Below are 26,900 nucleotides of genomic sequence, written 5' to 3' on the forward strand. Positions count from 1 at the left end.
TCAGCATTTTTCCAATCAGATCAAATATTTGACTGATATAATTTTATAACAATTTATAAAGTATTATAAAGGACTGCTTATAATTTAAATTTTGAATGTAAAGAACACATAGATTTTCATTTAAAAGTACTAACTAGGGGCGCCTGGGTGGCTCAGTCGTTAAGCGTCTGCCTTCGGCTCAGGTCATGATCTCAGGGTTCTGGGATCGAGCCCTGCATCGGGCTCCCTGCTCTGCGGGAAGCCTGCTTCTCCCTCTCCCACTCCCCCTGCTTGTGTTCCCTCTCTCGCTGTGTCTCTCTCTGTCAAAATAAATAAATCTTTAAAAAAAATAATAAAATAAAAGTAGTAACTGTATTAGAATCAAGTACAAAACCTAACCTTTTATTGGTATAGGTCCCTATTGTTATTTAGCCACAATATGGACTTCTTACACTTTTAGAGCTTTGTCTGGGCACCTGCTACAGATTTATTTTTTTTTTCAACATGCAATCAACAAAAATGCCTCCTAAACCAACTTTTATTTGTAGAAGTCTATCTACTGATATTCTCTGAACAGGTTGGAGAGATGAATGTGAGGCACGGAACAAGTGTTTTGACATCACAGAAAAAGTCCTTGGAACTTTGTTTTATAAACATAACAATAATTATACCTAGGAGTGTAATTTAACTAACTCTGCAAAGTTTAATCAAGCCAGGAAGTTTAGTGCATTATATAATGAGAAAAATCATGGTACACACACAAGCCTAAATAAGGCTCTCTCAGAATGGAATATCAGTGAGGCAAGAAAACATTTTTGTTTTTTATATAAACTTTTAATTTTGAGATCACAGATTCACATGCAGTCATGAGAAATGATATGGAGGGATTCTTTGTATCCTTACCCCATTTTTTCCATGGTAACATCTTACATAATTATCCTCTTGCCAAAACTATAAAAAATATCTTAGCCAGGATCAAAATTATTTAATCTACCAATCTTATTTAGATTTCCCTAGTTTTACGTGTGTGTGTGTTCAGTTCTATGTGATTTATCACAAATGTATGTTCATGTATCCCATACCATAATCAAAATACTGAACAGTTCTAACATCATGAGGACTTCATGTTGCTCTTTTATAACCAGCCTCCCCTAACTCTACCACCTTTCCTTCAACCTGGCAACCACAAATCTGTTATCAATTTCTAAAATGTCATCATTTCAAGAAGGTTAAATAAATAGAATCATACAATATATCACCTTTTGGGACTGTTTTTTTTCCCACTGGGTATAATTCCCTGAAGATTCATACAAATTGCTGCATGTATCAACAGGCTGTTATTTTTATTGCTGAGTAGTATTCCATACTATCAACTACCACAGTCTGTTTAACCATTTTCCCAGTAAAGTACATCTGAGTCATTTCTAGTTTGGGGCTACTACAAATAATGCTGCTGTGAATATCTATGAACTTTTGCAACCATGGTTTTATGCAGACATATGTTTGCATTACTTTTGCATTAATGCCCAAGACTACAATTTGCTGAGTTGTAAGCTAAATGTGTGTTTGATTTTATAGGAATCTGCTAAATGTACATTTCCACCTGCAGTGTATAAGTGACCTAGTTTCTCAGTATTCTTGCCAGCATTTAGTGTCCCCACTGTGTTTTATTATTCATTATTAGAGATTTCTTTTAGACATCACACAGTCCTCCCCTTCTGAGTATGCATAATTGCTAATCATATTTCTGCTTATAATCTCAATGTAAAAATACTATTTAGAGACCAGAATCTTAACATATTATTGAAAGTCCATGTGCATTTATAATCTGCTAATAAGGATAGTCAGCCATACTAATTCTATTAAGTTTTCTAGGATGCCTTGAAGACAAAGAACAAACTGCTTCAAGTTGCATCTGCATTTCAACATGGAAGTAAAATCTTTGTAGTTAAACAGATATTAGACCCGTAATAAGTGTGCCATACCTAAATAATTGAAGTACTTATTAAAACTAAAGACTGAAAATTGTCAGTGCTTTCATAGTCAAGTACCAAAATGAATGCAGAATTTCATACAGACTTACTTGATTGTGGAAATATTTTCGTTTGCTACACAACCTGAATTAGTAGGTGGAATTTTTCTAGTTAGGCAGAATAAAATATCAAGTATGCCCTATTAGATGATTCATCAAGTACATTTCATGAATAAATGAGAACTCTTAACCCACTAAATTTACAGTGGAGTTATATAGTCCTTAATAGATGGTTGTCTTGTTACACCTAGATCAGTTTTCATTTGGGAAAAACTGAAATATGGTATAAATATACCTAATTATGCAAATCGTATTTGAAAGATATAAACATGAAAGAAATCAGAAGAATACAACCCCTAATTTTACCTCAAAATACAGTATTTTAATGTTTATAAATTCCTTTAAAGTACACTTTAATTTTCAAAAATCCAGTGTAATAGGCATATTCTGATACCCATTGTATAAAGATAATTACGTTGGTGCTATATAGAAGAACCTAAAGGAATGAAAACTGAGCCTTGGAGAACAGTTAGGTGACTCATTAATATTCCATGTAAGAAATAAAGATGGCATAAATGATGGAAAATGGTTTGAATGTACTATTTTGATGCCACTGATAATTTAATGTCAACTCACCCGCATTCCCCTAATCACAAACCATCCAATCTCCCATTTTCTGAATAGGTATGTAACATGCAATGCATGTTCTCACCCTGCCTTTAACTTTACCTCACAGTTGAACACCAGTTTGACTCTTTTTTCTTGATCATCAATCCAATCTAACCCTGATTATGTGTCAAAGAGGCCTTTCACAATGTTATTGGCACATAAAAAAGTGTATTAAAATATTGGAAATCAAATATTTTCTTTGGTCTCTCATCTGGTACAGTTGTTGGCAGGGGAAAAAAACAAGGGCTATGTTTGACAGATAAATCCAAGAATTATATTTCATAAGATACATCCACCAAAGTGTTCCATAGGTATGTCAGAGTAACCTGTTTCTGTGTACAAGTCACATGCTAAATGTTACCGCACACTAAAATTTGTTTTCCTGAATGCACAGGTACCTCTGTTCTACAGGTGACAGCTACTGATGCAGATGACCCTACCTATGGAAACAGTGCCCGCGTGGTTTACAGTATTCTCCAGGGACAACCCTACTTCTCCGTAGATCCTAAAACAGGTTAGTGCATTTTTGTATAATTTGTGTGCATGTGCGCTAGAATAGAAGAAAGCAATGTTTTTATTTCTGTGTCTTCTCCTACATCAGACATTGTTGTTTTAGCACATTTTAAAATGTCCTTGCTTTTTCTAACATGATGTAATTGAATAATTGAAGATAAATTCACTGTTTTCCTTAATATTTTGATTATCCATCACTTATACCAGTAAAAATTTCTTATCTTTGCATATCCCTGTATCAATTACTTTCTGCTTAAAACAAATATAGAGTGTTACATCCAATGAGATTTTCAAGTGTATCATTTGTTAGGTTTACATATTAGGTTTAATTCTTTGCCAAAGATGTTAAATAATTTATTGAGAGTTTCCATACTTTATTTGAATTTGATTGTTACATAAGTTTTTATATGTTACATTGGGGGAATTGTTATGTCTTTTTTTTTAAGATTTTATTTATTTATTTGGGAGAGAATGAGAGAGAGAGAGAGCACATGAGAAGGAGGAGGGTCAGAGGGAGAAGCAGACTCCCTGCCGAGCAGGGAGCCCCTATGCAGGACTTGATCCTAGGACTCCAGGATCATGACCTGAGCCGAAGGTAGTAGCTTAACAAATTGAGCCACCCAGGCGTCCCTGTTATGTCTTGAACTGAGGTTTTTTGCTAATGAGAAAATTCTTCAGTCTTTAAATATTGTGTTATGTAAGATAAGTTAACTGAGAGTAAAGACAAAAACATATGAACTTTTTTTTTGAAAAAATGGGAATTCTCTCTTTCCTCTCTTTTTTTTCTGTCCAAAACAATCATGTCATATTATGTGATGTCAAAGAGGGAATGGAAGATACTCAGTAAGGCATTCTAGGATTATATTCAGCAGCATAATCTAAAAACCACAGAGAGCTCATGGTCCCATTGGCAAATAATTTGTTAATAAAAAGTTGACTGAACATAAACCATTTTGAAAGTAGCTAAATGTTCAGTAAGAATGAGTTTCAAGTTTTACTAATAATTTCAAAGATATACATAATCATGAGACACAGATGAAGAGAGAGATCCAGGATATTCCAGAGGTTCCTAGGTCCTTTCTAGTTACATTAGATTCATTCTGAATCGGATTAACATGTGGGATTATCAAGTAATGGGCACAGGCACATAACACAGAAGAAAGCCATTTTTTTGTAAATATCCCCTTATACTCCCATAATTACATAGCATACAAAATATTTTTCAAGGAACCCTGCCTCATAAGTTCATAGATTCCAGGTTTGTTTACCATTATCTTAGACAAGGTACATCCAACTGAAAAGATGCCACCATACTCTCAGTAGTTAATATCATTTGAATGCTAGGAATATTGTCATTATCATGTTTTCAAAAGGAATCCGCCAGCGTACTTATCTTCTTTCTTTCCCTGGTGTGTTCCAACACGTAAGTACACTGGACAAGAATAGAGCTCAAGCATACTGCTTAACTTCTAACTATCATAATTTATGAAGAAAATGATGAATATGTATAGATAGGTAATTGAAGAATATGTACATACATATATGCATTATAATTATAAGATAAAGTATATATAATGAGTATCAGATAGGCAAGTCCTTTTAGTACCAAGATAGTATTAAATATTCAGAAATAAAAATGTTAATTAATATAGTAGTCAAAGCTCTGGGATAAAAATATACATATATTGTATTTATTGTTATTCTGGTAGGAGAGTTTAGAATTAATTGAAAAAAAAGTTTTTTATTGAAATATAGATGACATATTACACTGCATAAATTTAAGGTGTACCATATGTTTGATACATTTTTATATTGTAATAATATTGCCATGTGACCATAAAAAATCTTAGGACAAATGGAAATGACTATTTAATATTGGTGTTGCTCATTTTGTTCTATTTTCCCAACAAATGTGATAGTTTTATATATGAAATACATATATTTCTCATTTTATTTATTTTTTTAAAGATTTTATTTATTTATTTGAGAGAGAGAGAGAGAGAAAGCACGAGCAGCGGGTAGAGGGAGAAGCAGACTCCCCATTGATCAGGGAGTCCAACGGGGGGCTCAATCCCAGAACCCTGGGATCATGGCCTGAGCCAAAGACAGATGCTTAACCGACTGAGCCACCCAGGTGCCCCCATATTTCTCATTTTAAATATGCATCTCCTGGGTGGCTCCGTCGGTTAAGTGTTTGACTCTTGATTTTGGCTCAGGTCATGATTTCAGGGTCATGAGATCAAGCCCCGCTTTGGGCTCCAACACTGAGAATGGAGCCTGCTTAAGATTCTCTCCCTCTCCCTTGGTCCCTTCTCCCCCTGCTTTCACATTCTCTCTCTCTCTCAAAATAAATAAATTAATTAATTAAATAAAATGGGAAAGAAATGAGGATACCGTGTTTCAGTTAACACACATACCCACCCACAAATGTGCAGAACACACATGACTTCAGTCCATTTACTCCTACGCATAACCAAATATTTATAAGTAAGTATTATATTTACTTAATAGAATATTGCTAATATATAGACATCATATACAGATTTTTAAAAATTTTCATCCACTCTGAATTTGTTAAAAATGAAATACCAATTCTGTATGTATCTGTGTGTCTGAGGGTCTGAGAATGTTTGCATGTGTTTGAAGACATGCATGAATTTGCATTTGTGCGCATGGGTACTTTGGATGGATAAGCACACTACTGAGGACAAGATTTGACTAGCGTTGGACACTGTGATAGTTTGTGCTTTAGTAAAGAAAGTATATCAAAAACAATATTCAAATAAAAATTTCATTTGGTTATACATGTTTATCATAGGTTAATTAAGTACTTCATTAAATAAATAAAAATCATCTGAAACATAAATAAGCTGCTATTCAAATACTGCTCTATGATATTGCCATTACAGTCCTTTGCTCCTTTAAGCAAGATGATTTATTAAATGCAAGTATACCTCTTTGTTGATATGTCTTAATTTCAATATTATATTGACTGAAGCATCATAAGAATCTATGGATATATGTCCTAATGTAAAGATTCTTTAAATATGCCAGTCTCTTAGATAGCTGTTTGTAGAAAGCGCTACAAAACAAAATGTTCATTATTCTCTTTAGTAAGACATTTTTGGTAAATTATGCTTAAAAGATATATTATTGTGCAATTAAACATCCTCGGAACTAATGAGTTTAGTGGAAATTGTGCTTAAAATGACTGGAATAAAATACAAATATACTGGAAACTAAAGGATCAGTTGCTATGGATAAGATGTTATATAAGAAGTGTTGGGATAATGGTTACTTAGAATAGTAACATTTTCATAGTATCATTTTTCTTCTATGCTCTGGTTTGGCATGACTCTATTTCGATATGTCTCCAGTTAGTTTCAATGAAGATGAATTATATTGAAGGAATTTTTGTGACCAAATAGAGTTGTGAGTGCTCATGGTTAAAATCAGGACTTTGGGTTGCCTTGTTTTTATTGTGTTAAAAGATACAGTTGGTACTCGCCATAGTTGTCCAAAGATGAGTTGCCCATAAGACCTTGCTGCCTATTTTACAAAACATCCATGAATTGCTGTATCCAAAGAAATGAATTATGTTGCTCTTGATTTGCTATACTATTCATAACTGATCTAATAATGTCTGTATTGTTTTACACTGAAAATTTGTTAATTAGTATGATGAAAATAAGTCTTGTGAATCATCTATTGTTTTAAATAAGTTTGGTTGAGTTAACTATGTCATAATGTTTGCTTAATGTATAACAACAAAAGAAGAGCGCCCATTAAAAAGTGATATTTTAACATTATGATGTTAAAGATGCAGAAAATTATGAAAGAATAAACTAAAGGAGAAGACAATGAGATAAAAGATATAATATTTCTGTTCAGATTCATGTAGAAAATATGTTAATGTAAGCTTAATGAGTATAATTCTATTTGAAGATATGATTTTAATTCAGCAACAGAACACTTTCAAATTTAGTAAGTGAGGTAACCATTTTCATGCTCATGAAAACATTTAACCCTAAGCAAGGCATGTTGAGGAAGGCTGATGAGTGAGAAAGCCAGGGGAAATGGTCAGAGAACCAAAGTTAAGAAATCTGGGCTGATCCTAATCCAGTTAACGGAGTGTCAATGCATTAAAAATAAATCAATATATTCAAGGTTTCTATGCCTCTTTAGAACCTATGAAATTTCTGTCAGGTGGTGACAGCAGAAGCTGAATGATTGAGGTGTTTTTAAAAAAATGAACCACTTCCCTTGACTTAGTTCAAAGACAAAGCCAAAAATCCACCATCTTTAGATGGTCTTTAGAACAGGGTAGGGGGATTACACAAGAGGTGGGTGTGCAGTTTTGAATTAAGAATTCAAATCTCTTAATGGCCATGGAGTTTATAGCCCTTTGATGATTCTCTCGGCTTTTTTTCAGTCAATAATCTATTAATTACTTTGTGTTACCTTAGCTATTGCATATATGTTATGTCTGTGCCTATTTCATATAAATTGTTGAATCCTCCTGATGGTAAGTTCAGAAAACCTGAAAACCTGGATTATCAACCTGATGTCAGGGAAAACAGAGGGATATGCTGGTTTACAAAATTCCAGATGAGCTTTATTTACAATCGATTATAATATTAGCAGTGGTGAATTTGACCGTAGTTAATATGAAACATATAAATCAGCAATAGCCAATAATGGCATCTTTGTATCTATATAAATAGTACTCATAGTGAGTTTTTGCTACTCCTAATAAAGACTATTGGAAGAGTTATCTAATTTAATATAGATGTGCTTATAATTTAACTTGAGTCATTTTTCATATAAACTTTATATGTTTTTACTCATTAAATAATGAATATTCAAAAGAAAATACAGCAGCTGAGAACATTTCTTTTTTTTATTTTTTTTTATTTTTTAAAGATTTTATTTATTTGAGAGAGAGAATGAGATAGAGAGAGCATGAGAGTGGGGAGGGTCAGGGGAGAAGCAGACTCCCTGCTGAGCAGGGAGCCCGATGTGGGACTCGATCCCAGGACTCCAGGATCATGACCTGAGCAGAAGGCAGTCGCTTAACCAACTGAGCCACCCAGGCGCCCTGAGAACATTTCTGTTGATAAATTCTACATTTAATTTTCAGGTACATAAAAAAATAAGACTAGATAAGGCCACCTTTTAATTATATACAAAGAGCATTCTAGATATTCTTTTTTTTTTTTTTCAACACTCCTGGGGCATTTTAGCTCTCAAGTGGTTTCTGCTGCATGTTGCTAAAAAAGGGTAGACATTGAGTTTCAAATCTTTTGTCAAACCCTTCTGCACTAATCACAGCAATTCCACAAGTAACAGGACACTTGACATCCAATAAAATATACTGTATCTAGTAATGCCTGTGGGTTCTAAAGTCACAACCATTATTACTTACTTTTACAAGGCATTATTGTAAACAAAGAAATTGTTTACTTGTCCTTCCAATGAAAAGATTAATGTATTTAGTTATGTTATAGTTTAATTAATATAGTATAGTACAGTAATTCATATTTATTATTTTTCCAAAATACTAAGGTTTATTCCAAAATGATTTAAGGATATTTCATGAGCAAATCCAAGGATGTTACTTAATATCATAGTAAATTGATCAGGTTACTTAAATGTTATGTCTCTGTTTACTTGTCTGTAAGTTTGGAAAAAGAGCTAAATCCAATGAGAAAATTAATGCAATGCTCTTAGCCCAGTCCTTGGAAAGATATAGGTAGTTAGTAAATTTCTCTTGTTTACTCTCTTTCCTTTTAAGATTAAGAAGAATTTCCAAAATTACATAGTGTGCCATGACAAGAGTTTGAAATAACCTTACCTGAAATAGGAAAAAAAAATAATTTTGTTTGAAAGAATTTTTAGTCCACATAACTCTACAAAAATGTGAGTTCCACATATTAACTTGTATATAACTAAATTACACTTCTTTTCAGGCATTTATTTATTGATTTTTCTTCTTTTCAGGCATTTAAAGAAAGTTTTATAAATATTTTTATTAAGACAAATATACTTGTAGAAAAATTTTTTATTATGTTAATCACCATACATTACATCATTAGTTTTTGATGTAGTGTTCCATGATTCACTGTTTGCATATAACACCCAGTGCTCCATGCAGTATATGCCCTCTTTAATACCCATCACCGGGCTAACCCATTCCCCCACCCACCCCCCTCTAGAATCCTCAGTTTGTTTCTCAGAGTCCATAGTCTCTCATGGTTCGTCTCCCCCTCCGATTCCTCCCCCTTCATTTTTCCCTTCCTACTATCTTTTTTTTTTTTTTAACATATAATGTATTATTTGTTTCAGAGGTACAGGTCTGTGATTCAACAGTCTTACACAATTCACAGTGCTCACCATAGCACATACCCTCCCCGATGTCTATCACCCAGCCACCCCATCCCTCCCACCCCCCACCACTCCAGCAACCCTCAGTTTGTTTCCTGAGATTAAAAATTCCTCATATCAGTGAGGTCATGTGATACATGTCTTTCTCTGATTGACTTATTTCGCTCAGCATAATACCCTCCAGTTCCATCCACGTCATTGCAAATGGCAAGATTTCATTCCCTTTGATGGCTGCATAATATTCCATTGTGTGTATATACCACATCTTCTTTATCCATTCATTTATCAATGGGCATCTTGGCTCTTTCCATAGTTTTGCTATTGTGGACATTGCTGCTATAAACATCGGGGTGCACATACCCCTTCAGATCCCTACATTTGTATCTTTGTGGTAAACACCCAGTAGTGCAATTGCTGGGTCGTAGGGTAGCTCTATTTTCAACTTTTTGAGGAACCTCCATACTGTTTTCCAGAGTGGCTGCACCAGCTTGCATTCCCACCAACAGTGTAGGAGGGTTCCCCTTTCTCCGCATCCCCGCCAACATGTCTTTTCTGACTTGTTAATTTTAGCCATTCTGACTGGTGTGAGGTGGTATCTCATTGAGGTTTTGATTTGGATTTCCCTGATTCCGAGCAATGTTGAACACTTTTTCATGTGTCTGTTGGCCATTTGGATGTCTTCTTTGAAAAATGTTTATTCATGTCTTCTGCCCATTTCTTGATTGGATCATTTGTTCTTTGGGTGTTGAGTTTGTTAAGTTCTTTATATATTTTGGATACTAGCCCTTTATCTGATATGTCATTTGCAAATATCTTCTCCCATTCTGTCAGTTTGTCTTTTGGTTTTGTTGAGTGTTTCTTTTACTGTGCAAAAGCTTCTTATCTTGATGAAGTCCGAATAGTTCATTTTGCCCTTACTTCCCTTGCCTTTGGTGATGTTTCTAGGAAGAAGTTCCTGCGGCTGAGGTCAAAGAGGTTGCTGCCTGTGTTCACCTCAAGGATTTTGATGGGCTGCTGTCTCACATTTAGGTCTTTCAACCATTTTTAGTCTATTTTTGCATGTGGTGTAAGGAAGTGGTCCAGTTTCATTCTTCTGCATGTGGCTGTCCAATTTTCCCAACACCATTTGTTGAAGAGACTGTCCTTTTTCCATTGGACATTCTTTCCTGCTTTGTTGAAGATTAGTTGACCGTAGAGTTGAGGGTCCATTTCTGGGCTCTCTGTTCTGTTCCATTGATCTATGTGTCTGTTTTTGTGTCAGTACCATACTGTCTTGATGATGACAGCTTTGCAGAAAATTTTGAATGACAACTTAGAAGGAAGTAAGTTAGACATTGAAATAACTAGCCTTTTATCTTTAGAATTGACTGTCCCAACTCAAAATAGTGGGTCTAGATGAGATAAAGTGGCATGCTATCAGTGAAACAATTGTTATTAATGCACAGGTCTTGACCGACAATAGCTCTGATTCTCAAAAATGACCTTTCCTTAACATTTTGTAGCAAAAAGCAGTCAGCTATAAAAATGCACTCAGTGGAAGGCCTCAGTGAGTTTCTTAGGATGTAACTGAAAACAAGGTTTCGACATTCTTTGCCCCGTGTACATGATGTAATTAAATTCATCAACAATTACGTTTCTATTTAACTTCTTTAATTTTATTTCAACAGTGAACAAAAAATTGTGGAAGATCACTGTGCATAAAAGATGTAGAGCATCTCTTTTTAAAAGTTTTGTGGGTTTCAATATTAATTTTGCATAATTCCAAATGAAAATCTACTTGAAAATAGTTTTTTTTCCCCAGAATCAGTTTTTTATATTTATTAATAGCTCAGCTGTTAAAATGCTTAATTTATGGTCCACAAAATCTGCAGAAGGGAAAAAAGTCCATAGTAGAATATATTTTGTCATTTTTTCTTATTCATAGCCTACTCTAATTGATATAACAATAATTGCACAAATACATTTTTAAATAATTTCCTATAATTAACTGCATAATAGACTTTTAAAAATAGTTAATTAGTAACCCCAATTCTAAAGAATTTGCTTCTCTTAGAGAAGAAATCATGCATTAATTCAGAACTCTGTCATGTTGCCAAATTACTGAAAGAAACATTAGCTCACTTTTTTTTCCACTTTCTTTTCTTCAGGGAAGAATTCTAAATAGTTTGTGAAATGTAGCAGAGTGTATGGGGATTAACACAAGAAGTCCATTTTATATAGCACTTAAAAAATAAACAGTTAATGAACTGTAGTAGACACTAGTGGTTGTCCACTTAATATCAATTTCTCATTTTGCTGGTCCTATTAGAACTCTAATTTTGCTCATTGTAGCAACATACTCAGCTATAAAGCTAGATTTCCCAGCTTCCCTGTAACTACTGTGACGTCGTTCTAACCAGGGAAATATAAAAGAAAGACCATTGGAAGGTTTTTGATATGTCTGTTTAGGTGCCAATGCTTCCTCATTTTGCCTTCCCATCTTCTGGATTTAAGCATACGCATAATCATTGGAGGTACAGCAGCTATCTTGTGACAACGAGCACATGAGATGAAAGTTGCATGGAAGAAACTGGTGAGCAAACCTCTGGCAGTGAAGTTACTCTGTCTGAATAATTTTTGTGCAAACAGAGACAGTGCTGATACCTGACTTTTGTGAAATGTGCTTTGCAGACCAGTAAACCACCTTCCCAGCGCAATGAGCTGCCCACACAGGTGTAGAGCTGGTTCTCCTAGACTACTTTCATTCCTCTCAATCCAAAGTCCAGGATCCAGAGAAAACGCACAGTGCTTTCTGTATATGAGTAGCCATTTTACAGTTCTAGTGCCAACACTAAACTAGAAAAGGAGATTTTTCACACTGACTTGAATATCAAAAGGTATATTAATTGTTGATATTCAGGGAGCTCAGAGAATGAAACCAAAGATAATTTTCTCTGACAGGCCATTGAAAATGTATATCTGAAAAATAATTTTAGCTGTCATCAAGATGTAGCAAATACACTATTCAACACTATAGATATCAGATAACTCTCCTACTTCATCACGAGGAGATCATCATGTCCTGTTTACATCAACAGAATTAATAATATCTATCAAATTTAATTGCTATGAATATAGTTCTAATGAAAAAAAATATATAGATTAGTGTTCTATGTTAGTTACACTATTTGTTACAGCCTTAGATAGATCCATATAATTGAAATGGCTTGACTTGGGACACTTAAGTGAATTTCAGATTCTATTTATTTATTTGACAGAGAGAGACACAGTTAGAGAGGGAACACAAGCAGGGGGAGTGGGAGAGGGAGAAGCAGGCTTCCCGCCAAACAGGGAGCCCGATGCGGGGCTCGATCCCAGGACCCTGGGATCATGACCTGAGCCGAAGGCAGACACTTAACGACTGAGCCACCCAGGCGCCCCCACTTAAGTGAATTTAATGGTATGTAAGCTAAACTTAAATCTGTTAAACAAGCAAATGAAAAAAGGAAACCAATTGAATCCATTTTTTCCTCAAATGTCAACTTCTTGCAACTATATTGACCAACTATTCCCTAGAAAGGGAAAAAAAGTAATCTCTTTGAACATAAAATAGTAGTGATAGGAAGTGATAGGAATCAATGTTGGTTCATGGTAACCTGTTTTATACGATTTCTTCCTGGTAAAAACATATTTATCTTATGTAATTTCTGATTGTTTGTTGTTACATTATAGAAATGCAACAGATATTTGCAAATTGATTTTCTGTCCTGCAACTTTACTGAATTCTTTTATTAATTCTAACAGTTTTGGGTGGAGTCTTTAGGGTTTCCTATATAGTAATAGCATTTTATCTGCAAATAGTAACAGTTTTACTTCTTTCTTTCCAATTTGAATGCATTTTATTTCCATTTCTTGCCTAATTGCCCTGGTTAGGACTTCTAATACTAGGTTGAATTAAAGTGGTGAGAGTGAGCAACGCTGTTTTGTCCTAGTATTAGAGGAAAGGTTTGTAGCTTTTCACTGTTGAGTATCGTAGGAGTGCTAAGAACACTGACTTCGTCTTTGGCCATCCATCTCGTTTTCTCCTCTGGTGCATAGATGGTGCCATTTTAGATAACTAGCAGAGATCCTCTGGCTCACAGATGGTGCAGCCTTAGGTATCTACCCTGTGACCTCATCACCAATGTTGTCACTCTAGAAGGGCTGGGGATTAAGGTCCAGGTAGGAACAGAGAATAGGGGCTGAGAGTAGCTGCCTAGTGCTCTGGATCATCCATCTGCCTGATTGCCCCATCAGTAAGTTACCCTGAATAAAACTCTGTATAAATGTTATGGAGTGGTTTGGTTGGTTTTTCAGTATTAAAGTGTCTTCTCAGTCTGGAGGGTACGTTACTGACCCTCCTTCACCTTGAAATAATTTGCATAGTCGTCAGGATGCAGAAAAATGAAACAAGCAAGCATAAAGGGACTATAACCGGGGAAAGCTCCTTGTCCATGCCAGTGTGGGGAAGGGTAGAGCCAGGGAACCCATTGGAGGTAGGTGAAAAACCAGGTTGGGCAGCCACCTCCATGTGGGGAGCCTTGGTCAGGTTTTTTGAGCAGTTTGGACCAGTGTATGAGTACAGGGACACCCCTAAAATGCCTAAGGAATGGTTAAATATCCTATTCAAAAGAGTAGAGTAAAGGAAGTAGAGAAGGGAAAGTGAACACGCCACTGTAGCAGTAGCTTGGCCACTGATCCTTGCCTTAAGATGCATCACAGAAAAGGAATTATGAGTAAGAAGAGAACTGGAACAGACCCAAGAAGCACTGGCTTTGGAAAAGGATGTACAAGCTTCATATTCCTCTAATACAGACATTATGTCCAAAAGAATTCAAAAGCAAGAAGAGCAGTTAGAAATTATGGCGTGTAAGGTGGCAAAGATGTATGAGCACATTAGAATGACAACTATTAGGTCTTAAGAGAATTGAGACCCTAAATCATGAGACCCCTGGGGTAATGATTCCTCTGATGAGGACATTATCATGGAGGAGGAAAATGATTTTCAGACAGGACTTTGGATTCAAACAAAGACCCAGGCCACTCATGAGCCCAGGGATGACCAAGAAGAAATTTCCACTAGTCAGAAAACAGCCCTGAGGGCATGTTCTGCAGCTTGGTGGAGCTAACCAGCTAATTTTAAGCAAAAGGGCTGAGAAGGGCTGGCTTCTTGGGTGTAACCGCTGTGGGATGCTGGGGGAAAGGGTATTCTGTTAAGTGGGTTTCAAATGTCAAAAACGGCCGCAGTCATTTCTGGACCTGCCTGATGACAAGATTATACAACACAGGCAAGGGGGAGGATCAAAGGTGCTTAGCTAATTTGACTGATTGGGTAAATGTTAGAATTAAGTTAACCTGGCCTAATGAAGGGGATGTTCTCTCGCCTCCGTTTTGCTGGACTTCTATGGAAGAACTAGAAGAAATTATACATGAACTGGGAATGAAACATGCCATATAGCCTCCCATCTTCTGGATTTAAGCATACGCATAATAATAAGCATACGTATTTTAGAAGCCCACACAAAGACTTGTTTTCCTCTGGTATTGAAGACTGTATCTTTGAGTCAGCCTTGGGGTCATCGTATAGGACTTTAGTATCTGGCCTCTATGGTTAATGGGCCCAATGTTATAATAGCAGCTATGGTGGCTGATTAATGGAAACCAGAAGAATTCATGATGAGGGAAATAGATTGAAAAACAGGGAAAAACAGAGGATTCTGCTGATGATAAAATGTCAGCAGGGGGGATCCATTAAGGTCTCTTGTAAACTCATGGCAATATCTGATATTATCAGGGACCCCAAGAGAAAATTTAAACAGACAACCCAATTTGGTCTTGCTAAACCTGTGGAAGGCATTGCCTAAGGGAAAGCAGTTTACCCCCTTGGAGGAAGGCTCAAAAAAGTCAGGTGTGTCATCAGAGTGCTCCTCCACTAATAGAGGAATTTCAGGGGTAGATACCTCCTACCCCTAGAGACTAGGGGTTAGGCCAGTGTTGCTCACCAGGGGCCCCGTGTGGAATTAACCATTTACTGGTCTTGGAAATTTCAGAGGGAGATAAAGGCTACCGATGGTTGCAAAGGACAAATTATCAAGGTCCCGACAAACCAGGCTCTAGCTACAAATCAGCAGGCTTCCTCCCTGCTGTTTTGTAGTGCGTATTTCCTCCATTCCTTAGTATATTTTGGGCGTAGATGTTCTGTAGGATCTGGATCTAACTACAATGACAGGTGAATTCAAGTTGCATAACGTGCAACTATTTATCCTCCCTGTCTCAGGCAGCCATGCCATTACAGGTATACTTAAGGTCTCACTGATGGGAGGTAAATACCAACAAGATCCATGGTCCAGGTCAACCAGTGAAATTTCTGGGCGTCATCTGGCCGGGTATTATGAAAATGATGGCTAAGGCAGTCATTGATTAAAATACAAGCCTTTCTATTCCCTAAAACTGTAAAGGAATTACAGGCTTTTGTTGGTTTATGGGGTTCCTGGAGACTTTATATTCAAGCACAGACATTAACACCTTTCTATGCCTTGGTTAAGAAGGGAAGTTCATGGAATTGGGGTGTTAACTAACCAGAGGCTTTCTTAAAGGCAAAAATGTGCTAAAAGAGGTAAGTGCAGGTCCTGAGAGTATTAATGCCAGACATGAATTAGATATTAAGTTTATACACAGAAGGGTTTGGCTGGGGCTTCTGACGATGATAAAATGAGAAATCGATTACAGCCATAAAGATGTTGGGGGTGGAATGTAAGAATACTGACAACACTAACTCTATAGAGTATAGAGGATATATTACTGACCCTTCCCACCTCATAATAAATATATTGTTAGATGTGGGTTTGTCATATATGGCTTTTATGATGTTGAAGTAAGTTCCCTGTATGTCCACTTTGTGGAGTTTTTAATCATAAATCAATGGTGAATTTTATCAAATGCTTTTTCTGCATCTATATGATTTTTATCTTTCATTTTGTTAATATAGTGCATCTAATTGATTTGTGGATGTTGAACCATCCTTGCATTCATGGAATAGATCCCACTGATCATGATGTATTGTTCTTTTAAATGTATGGCTCAATTTGGTTTGCTAATATTTCCGTGAGTATTTTTTGTATCTATGTTCTTTAGGGTTATTGGCCTTTTCTGATGGTGTCCTTGTCTGGTTTTGTTGTAAAGGTAATGCTGGCTTAATAAAATGAGTTTGGAAGCATTCCCTCTTCTTTAGTTTTTTGCAAGAGTTTGAGAAAGATTGATATTAATTCTTTGAATTTTTGGTAGATTTTACCAGTGAAGCCATCTGGTGCTGGACATTTGTTGGGAGGTTTTTTTTTGTTTTTTTTTTTAAGATTTTATTTATTTATTTGAGAGAGAGAGAGAGAATGAGAGAGAGAACATGAGAGGGGGAGGGTCAGAGGGAGAAGCAGACTCCCTGCCGAGCAGGGAGCCCGATGTGGGGCTCGATCCTGGGACTCCAGGATCGTGACCTGAGCTGAAGGCAGTCGTTTAACCAACTGAGCCACCCAGGTGCCCCTGTTGGGAGGTTTTTAATTACTTATTCAATCTCCTTAGTAGTAATTATCCTGTTCACATTTTCTATGACTTCATGATTCAGTCTTGGTAGATTGTGTGTCTCTACAAATTTATTCATTTCTTCTAGGTTATCAAATTTTTTGGCATGTAATTTTTATAGTAGTCTCTATGATCACTTGTATTTCTGTGATATCAGTTGTAACACCTCCTTTTTTCATTTTTCATCCAGCTTAGTTTCACTATTTTTTTTTTCTTTTGTCTTCTTAGTCTCTATTTTGTTTCTGCTCTGACCTTTATTATTTCCTTCCTTGTACTACCTTTGGGCTTTGTTTGTTCTTATTCTAATTCCTTGAATTGTAAAGTTAGGTTGTTTTCTGAAGTTTCTCTTGTTTCTTGAGGTAAGCATTTATTACTATGAACTTCTTAAAACTACTTTTGCTGCATGCCATAAATTTCAGTATTTTGTATTTCCATTTTTGTTGTTCTCAAGGTATTATTAAATTTCTTCTTTGATTTCTCCTTTGACCCATTGTTTATTCAGTAGTATGTTCTTTAATCTCCACATATTTGTGGGTTTTTTTTTTGTTTCGTTTTGTTTTCTTCTTGTAATTGTTTTCTAGTTTCATATCATTATGGTTGGAAAAGATACTTAATAAGATTTTAATCCTCTTAAATTTATTGGACTTGTTTTCTGGTATAATATATCTATCCTAGAAAATGTTCCATGTGTGCTTGAGAAAAATATGTACTCTGTTGCTTTTGGATGGAATGTTCTGTGTATGTCTGTTACATCCATATTGTCTAACGTGTCATTTAAGTCCAGTGTTTTCTTACTGCTTTCCTGTCTAGGTGATTCATCCACTGATTTAAATGGGATATTGACATCCCCCTACTATCATTGTGTTGCCCTTTATTTCTCCCTTTAGGTCTGTTAGTATACGCTTTATATATTTTAGTGTTCCAATGTTAGGTGCACAAGTATTCACAAATGTCATATTCTCTTGTTGGATTGAACCCTTTATCATTATGCAATGTCCTTCTTTGTCACACATTACAGTCTTTGTTTTACAGTTCATTTTATCTTGGGGAACCTGCGTGACTCAGTTGGTTAAGCATCTGACTCTTGATTTTGGCTCAGGTCATGATCTCAGGGTCATGGGATCAAGCCCTGCATTGGGCTCTGGACTCAGGGCAGAGTTTGCTAGCATTTCTCTCTCCCTCTCCCTTTGTGCCTCCCCCAACTCAGGTTTGTGTGCTCTCTTTCTCTCTCAAATAAATAAAATCTTTTTTATAAAGTCTATTTTTCTCTTATATTAATATAGTTACCCCAACTTTCTTTTGGTTCCCATTTGCATGGGATATTTTTCTCCATTCCTTCACTTTCAGTCTGTGTATGTCCTTACATCTGTTTGGAATCTCTTGTAGGCAGCATATGGATGGGTCTTGGGGGGTGTGTGTGTGTGTGTGTGTGTGTGTGTGTGTGTGTGTTTATCCATACAGACACATGTGTCTTTTGATTGGAGAATTTAGTCAATTTATATTTAAAGCAATTATTGATGGGTAGGTACTTTTTTTCCATTCTGTTTATTGTTTTTTAATTGTATCATAGTTCCTTTTTATTCTTTCTTCTCTTGCACTCTTCCTTTGTGGTTTGGTGACTTTCTTTAGTAGTATGCTTTACTTACTTTCTCTTTCTCTCTCTTTTTTTTAAAATAATGATTATTTATTTATTTATTTGAGAGAGAGCACAAGAGAGCACAAGCCAGGGGGAGGAGCTGAGGGAAAGGGAGAAGCAGACTTCCCGCAGAGCAGGGAGCCCAATGCGGGGCTCCATCCCAGGACCCCAGGATCATGACCTGAGCTGAAGGCAGATGTTTAACCACCTGAGCCACCCAAGTACCCCTAATTCCTTTCTCTTTATCTTTTGTGTATCTACTATAGGATTTTGCTTTGTGCTTACAATAAGGTTTACATATAATGCCTCATGACTATAACAGTATATTTTAAGTAGATAACAACTTAAGTTTGATTGCATACTAAAGCTCTACCTTTTTACTCCCCTGACTGCCATTTTATGTTTTTGTCACATTTTACACCTTTTTATCTTGTGTATCCCTTAAGTAATAATTTTAGTTACCATTATTTTTACTACTTTTGTCTTTTAAACTTAACTGTAACTTTATAAATGATTAATCCATTACCTTTATTGTCTATTCACTTTTCCAGTGAAATTTAGTCTTTAGTGTGTGTGTGTGTGTATGTGAATTTTTTTGCTAATAAGTGCCCTTTCTTTTCATCTTAAAGAAATTTCTTTCACATTTCTCACAATTCTTACACTTGTTGAAGATTTTGACTTTTTATTTTTATTTTTTTAATGGTGTATTTTTACTGAGAGCGAGAGATAGTGAGTGTTGAAGATTTTGACTTTTTATTTTTATTTTTTTAATGTTGTATTTTTACTGAGAGCAAGAGATAGCGAGAGAGAGCAGAGCAGGAGAGAGGGGCAGAGAGAGAGGCAAGCCCCCCCCCCCCAGAGTGGGAGCCCAAAGATTTTGACTTTTAAAAATTAGTGTTATTTTTATTATATTGTGTAGCATTTTCTCATCTCTGGTCTTCTATAAACATACTTTTTAAAATTTCCTATTTCTGGGCACCTGGGTGGCTCAGTTGGTTAAGCGACTGCCTTCGGCTCAGGTCATGATCCTGGAGTCCCGGGATCGAGTCCCACATCGGGCTCCCTGCTCGGCGGGGAGCCTGCTTCTCCCTCTGACCCTCCCCCCTCTCATGTGCTCTCTCATTCTCTCTCTCTCAAATAAATAAATAAAATCTTTAAAAAAAATAAATAAAAAAAATAAAATTTCCTATTTCTGTCATTTATGTAGCCTTCTAATTTACGCTATTTCTCAAATGATTGTCATAACATGAATATTTAACTGCTGTGAGAAAGCGAAATGCTTTGGTCATGAAAATAAAAATAAAAAATCATTAGAAAGTTGCAAGGTCACCAAAAAAAACTATCCCTGAGAAACAAAAACAACATGTTTTCTATGTATATAATGGAAAAACAAATTCCTGGAATGCAAGTTCTTTGAGAACTTCCATTACTCATGTTTGTATCTTCCATAATGATCAGTGAATTGTGTGACCTCTAGAAGAAAGCACTTGTTTATAGAAATACAATATGATTTGGAAGGTAGTTTCCAAAATAACACTAGTTTCTTTCTTTTTTTTTTTTTTAATTTTCTTTATTTATTTGAGAGAAAGCAAGAGAGAGAGAGCACAAGCAGGGGGGAGAAACAGAGGGAAAGGGAGAAGCAGACTCCCCTGCTTAGCAGGGAGCCTGATGCAGGGCTCAATCCCAGTACCCTGAGATCATAACCCTAGTCAAAGGCAGATGCTTAACCGACTGAGCAACCCAGGCACCCCCTAACACCAGTTTCTAATAATAACTTCTATTTTATGTTATGGCCATAATTATTTCATGTTTCAGAAAATTTCCTGTCTTTCATATATTGAATTTAGATAGGTCGAACATCTGAATCAGAAGAGAATAATGAAGTTGTGGTTTTAAGAATATATTTTTCTATTTTTCTCTCATTTTTCTTTTCCTTTAACCTTGGGTGTCTAATTCTTTTAACTTTTTGGCATAAGTCCTTCCTTTAAAATCCAAATAAAAGGCTCAAGCTCCCATCCCATGCAGTGTAGGAAGAAAAGTGCTCTTCCCAGTATTCTGAATGCTCCTGATAGGAAACTAAAAAAAAAAAAAAAAAGTTGGGAGGAAGCTTCTCTGCTTCCAGGGTCCTAAGTCCTAATTTTAGCTCTAAGGGCTACTATCTTCTCTCTACTTCTGCTGGGGACGAGTCCCCATTTCTTTGTTGTCCCAAATGCTGCTAATGTGGGAATTCTGGGGAAACCAGAATTTTCCAAAGATTGAGGTTATGTGAAAGAAATTATGATCCGTGCAAACAGGAGTTAACTTGAAACTAGAAACTAAATATTACAAAATCTTCCTTAAAAACATTGTCAAAGGATACTTAAACTGCTGTTTTCATTTCACAGGGGTCCCATTTTTCTCTCTTCGGGCCACTTTTTCTTGTTTCCATCTTTTTAACATCTTTCAGAATGCTCCACAGAAACTTGACTGTTATTATATAGAGGAATAAGGATCTTCTTTTGCCTCACTTTTGTTTATCTGACATACACAAGCAGGCTTCACCCTTCTCCAAGAGACACACGGACTAGGGACTCTTTTCCCTAAGAGAAATTGTCCTTCCAATCACAAGCTACCCAGTCAACCTCAAACATCTTTTGAAATATTTCCCCTCTGCTATTTCCCAAAATAGGCATGGTTTAATATTTTAGACATTCTTAATCCTCTTTTTGTACCTTCAATACTAGTCATTTTTCTTATTATAATAACTTACAACAATCATTACATGTTCTCATTGTATTTCTTGACCCTTATTTTTCTTCATTTTTTTTTTCTTTTTCTCACTGCATTTCCCCACTTTAGTCACTCAATTATCATGATCTCTATAAATAAAATATTTCCTAATTTTTCCTCTGAATCTCATAGCCAAGGAGTTTCACAGAATGAGAATTACTTAAAAAAAAAATGGCTATGTAACATGACCCATGGCCTATTCTTGTGAGAAAAAAATAAAAGCCCTTCCTAGTGGGAATGCTCAGGTACACAAATATGTGCACAGGCCCAGGAGTCCACCAAAATATACTGAGAGTAAGGCTTTGCCATCGGCACATCCATGCTTGCAAAAGGCCCACAGGGGACTCATTCTTAGTTTGGGAAGCATTCATCCAAGCAGTAACATAAGTATTAAGAGATGGGGGCTTTATTCCCTCAACGCTTTCTTGTGCAGAAGATATACATGCAAACTTCAGAAAATTAAAGTAAATGAAAATCTATCATATAAACAGCTTTTAAAAACCCTCTCCATATATATATATATATATATATAATATATATATATAATATATCATATATGTTTACATTATTAAATTCATATTATACATGTAATTTTTAAAATGTGCATGTGTCCTACATAGTTATGGCCCACAACTGACATTTGTTTCATATTCTTGAAGTATCATTCATTCATACTGTGAATAAATAAAAATCAAATATATTTGGTGCAGAAAATGTGACATTTTCCGTTAACTGAGCATTTATGGTTTTACTTCTAGTATGCTGGCAGAACCTCTGTACACTCTCAGTCTCTGTTTCCTCTAATATCAGCATTTGAAAACAAATAAAGCAATGCTATTATGCCTGTCAAAATGGTTCATTGTTGTTTTCATCCCCTCATTCCTGACAAACATGGTGAGCTGCTCTCTCCAGGTGACTGCTTGATTGACTATTGGATGTAGCTGATTGATAGGAGTGGCAACCCAAAGGAACAGTCTTTTGTTTAAGGGACTTGATGACCATATGTAAATGCAGTCAGTAATATTGACAGGGGGCACCTAGGTGGCTGTGTCAGTTAAGCATGTGACTTCAGCTCAGGTCATGATCTCAGGATCCTGAGATCAGCCCCAGGTCAGGCTCCATGCTCAGCCTATAGAGTCCGCTTTTCTCTCTCCCTCCCCCTCTGCTTCTCCCTGTATTCACATGTGTGTGCACTCTCAAATAAATAAGTAAAATCTTAAATAATAATAATTTCAACACCTTGGGCTTCTCCAAGTTTAATTTAAGACCCAGGCAATTTGAACTACTCATGGAAACAGGTTTGATTTTTAGAATTAATTGTTCTCTAACCAATACTCCTTAAGTATATAGTAATTTTTAATATAGCTATAGTTCTCAATTTTCATTTTGTCTCACCATTTCCATTTTTTGTTTTCATATTTGTAACACATCTTTTTCAGGAATAATAAGATGATTCTCAGTGTGCAAAACAAAATATTAGAGTAGCACAGGATAATATAATACTCAACAATGAAATAATTTATTGAGACGTGAAGGCTAAAGCTTTGATTTTTTTTTTTCAATTTCTTTCATTATCTCTTTCTCAGTGAACCATTCTGGGACCTTATTTATGTATTACCTCAATCAAATCATGATTACTAATACCTATATGTAAGAAAATGAGTATGGCTTAGTAGAGTTAATGGTTGTGATTTCAGAAAAGTAATTTATTCTGAGTCTCTTTCATTATCCATAAAATGGGAAAACCAATGAGTACCTTATATGATTATTTTGCAGATTAGAGCTAATATATTCAAGATACCAGGATAGCTCCTAACATTTGCTTGTAGTCATTAATTATATATATATATATATATATATATATATATATATATATATGAGTTTATATATATGAGTTTATATATATATATATTTGAGTTTATATATATATATTTGAATTATATATATATTTGAATAATGTCATTATATTTCTATACTATATATAGAAATAGACTATATTATTCTTTGGAGGAAACATGCTTATTTTACCTTTGTTTGTCCACACTTCCTAGCATACAACCCTGTATTAGAGTGAGTGGCTAAAAACTGTCTGTTGCTACTTTGTGTTATGTGTATTACCACAATTTTGAAAATTGAAAAGAAACAAAAGTTGCCTTAAATTTATTTTCTCATCTCCTTAAAACTTTTCTTACCTTTGCTCATTTGCTTTATTTCTTAAATTCCACATATGAGTGAAATCATATGGCTAGAGTTTGTGGTTCCCAAGTGAATATAGCTCTTTGCAGAAGTGATAAAACAGGCTCTGAGTTTGATAAGATAGGCATTTATAAACAGACATAGATAGAATTTATCTGAGATGGACCAGCTGCAGCATTTACAGTATTTAAAAATGTTCTCACTTGTCAGGGACAGAAGGAAGATTCCATGTGGATTTCCTTAAGGCATCCCTGACTAGAGATCTGGAGCAGGGAAGACTAGAAACAGCTTTCCTAGCTGGGGCCCATATTCCTCTGAGGAAGATAGAGGCGGATCACTGAACAGGCACCCTAAAGACTTAGATGGATTGACTCTACTTTCTGGGAACTCATGGAATACACTCAAGGCTGTTCACATCACTTTTTTTTTTTATTAAAAGATTTTATTTATTTATTTGACAGAGAGAGACACAGCGAGAGAGGGAACACAAGCAGAGGGAGTGGGAGAGGAAGAAGCAGACTTCCTGCGGAGCAGGGAGCCTGATGTGGGGCTTGATCCCAGAACCCTGGGATCATGACCTGAGCTGAAGGCAGACACTTAATGACTGAGCCACCCAGGAGCCCTGTTCACATCACTTTTGTTTTGTTTTGTTTTGTTTTCTAATCTTGATAAAGCCTTTTTATTACCATGCCCATCATGGGTCCATTAGAGTGAAAGGTTTTCAATTTTTCTTCTTGTGACCTAAAAAAAAAAAAAAAAGTATTCTCTTATTCTAGAAATATTGAACTTTCCTCCTTATATTTTCTTCCTTTGTTCAAAAGCTAGGGCATTTTTAAAGAAATATTCAATCATACCACAGTGTCAAATTTTCTTCTGATAATTTTCTATAGTACTGTGAGGAGATATGTCAGATTTAAGAATAAAACTTGCATAAAATGATTCATGATTTACAGTTTGTTAGTGCTCTGACTAGTAAAATGGGATTCTCTAAATCATATAAGACTATAAACCACTTATGATAACTAATATGTCTACAACAAAGATGAATATATAATTAATATACAATTTTGCATTTAAAAATACAATTTAAATAATGTTATCAGTTGTATATCCTTCTATTAACATAAATGATAAGAAATATGAAACTGAGATTGACCTATAGCTAATTATTTCATTACCAGGAAACAAAACCAAAAAATTCCAAACTGGCCCTCTCAGATATTCACATCAAGAGTGTTCATCACATTTTCCCAGTGCAATAAGACAAATGTGTTCAGTTTTTTTTTGAAGCCACTTTCATAAATAGTGAATGGGTTCAGTCTTATTGAGAACAACTGGGTAGCTCCTGTGATCACTTTATAGATGATAAATCATGTTTAAAACAGAATTCTACTGAAAAATATTGTTAGTGTTGACAGCATTTAGACAGATTCAGCCTCCCTGTCACTAAAGCTGACGTTGATTATGCAATACCCCATACTCTCGGTGCCATGTCTTTGCCAATATAGAGTATACTGACACTTTCACAGTTCCTTCTAGGTTCATAATGAATACATTTTTAACCTCCAAATCAAGATACACATTTTAAAATTAGAGTGTTTGGTTTTTTTTGAGAATTTATTTACCTGAAAGCTTTAGAGGTGTGAACAATGTCTATACTGAAGCTAATGATCTTTATTAGAAAGTAATTAAGTTCCATGGAATCATGACCACCACAGCCTATTAAACCATTTTTAGATCATAGCAAAATAGAGTAATGAGACTTCCGTGTCCCATATGATATTTATATGGTACAAGGAATGTGGTTACCCCAAGAATCGGTCATCTAGTATGGTTAACTAAAACATTCACAAATGATCTATAGTTACCTAATTTTTGAAATCTATGAAAAAAAAAAGCAATTGATTTGCTTTTACTAATTAAAAAGTCTTTTCCATGAGGATATGTAAAATTATGTTAGCAGAATTCCCTCAAATTCCAATAAAGATTCTAGGTTCAAATTTGCTTCTAGGAGTTCAATTTAAAGAATCAGTTAGTTGAATGAGATGTGATATTATACTTTTTTTTTTTTGAAATCCAGCCTTAATCTGTTAAAAGAAAAAAAATTACTGGTGAGTTCTGGGGGCAAAAGTTTATAGAAAACAGAACACCAGACCCAGATTCAGATAACAGAGGTGCATTTCTGCTCCAGTGTGTCCTCCCCTTGTGGTCTGATTAAGTCAATTCGTGACTCTGAGTTTCAGTTTTTTCCCTAGAAAATGAAAATAAAAATACCTCCCTTAATTATCTGTCAGGATAGCTGTGGGTATTTTTAAAACTTACATAGTATCAAAGGCATGTTCATATACAGCTCTAAGCATTTCTTCGGAAAAATGTCTATTCAAGTCCTCTGTCCATTTTTTAATTGGATTGGTTTTTTTTGGTGTTGAGTTGTATATTTTCTTTGTATATTTTTACATTAACCCTTACCAGATATATTATTTGCAATTATCTCCTCCCATTCAGTACATTTTCCTTTTATTTTATTTTGTTGATGTTTTCTTCACTATGCAAAAGCTTTTGATTCTGGTGTGGTCCTAGTAGTTTATTTTTACATTTTTTTTCTTGTCTCAGGAGACCTATCTAGAAAAATATTGCTATGGCTGATGTCAGAGAAATTGCTGCCTGTGTGCTCTTCTAGGAGTTTTATGATTTTAGGTTTCATATTTAGGTCTTTAATCCATTTATTTTTGTGCATGGTGTAAGAAAGTGCTCCAGTTTCATTCTTTTGTCTTTAACTGTCCAGTTTTCCCAGCATCATTTGTTGAAGAGACTATCTTTGCCTTATTGTATATTCTTGCTCCCTCCTCCATAGATTGATTGACCATATCCGTGTAGATTTATTTCTGGGCTCTCTATTCTGTTCTATTGATCTATATGTCTATTTTTGTGCTAGTACTATCCTGTTTTGATTACTACAGCTTTGTAGTATGTCTTGAAATCTGGAATTATGATAACAACATTGCTGTGGCTATTCGGGGTCTTTTGTGGTTCCATACAAATTTTAGGATTGTTTGTTCTAGTTCTGTGAATAATCCTGTTCGTATTTTGATAGGGATTACATTGAATAGAATGCTTTAGGTAGTATGG

The 26,900-nt window shown here is 35.3% G+C and overlaps 1 protein-coding gene across 2 annotated transcripts in view; it reads left to right on the forward strand.

The window, feature by feature from the left end:
• Positions 1–26,900, forward strand: part of CDH18 (cadherin 18) — a 306,595-nt gene that overhangs the window by 95,284 nt on the left and 184,411 nt on the right. For both annotated transcript variants that reach the window (XM_021702504.1, XM_021702503.1), the window contains exon 3: positions 3,075–3,194. In XM_021702504.1, coding sequence (XP_021558179.1) covers positions 3,075–3,194 — 120 coding nt within the window. The remainder of the gene's footprint in view (positions 1–3,074; positions 3,195–26,900) is intronic.

Source organism: Neomonachus schauinslandi, chromosome 7 (genome assembly GCF_002201575.2).
Source record: "Neomonachus schauinslandi chromosome 7, ASM220157v2, whole genome shotgun sequence".
NCBI lineage: Eukaryota > Metazoa > Chordata > Mammalia > Carnivora > Phocidae > Neomonachus > Neomonachus schauinslandi.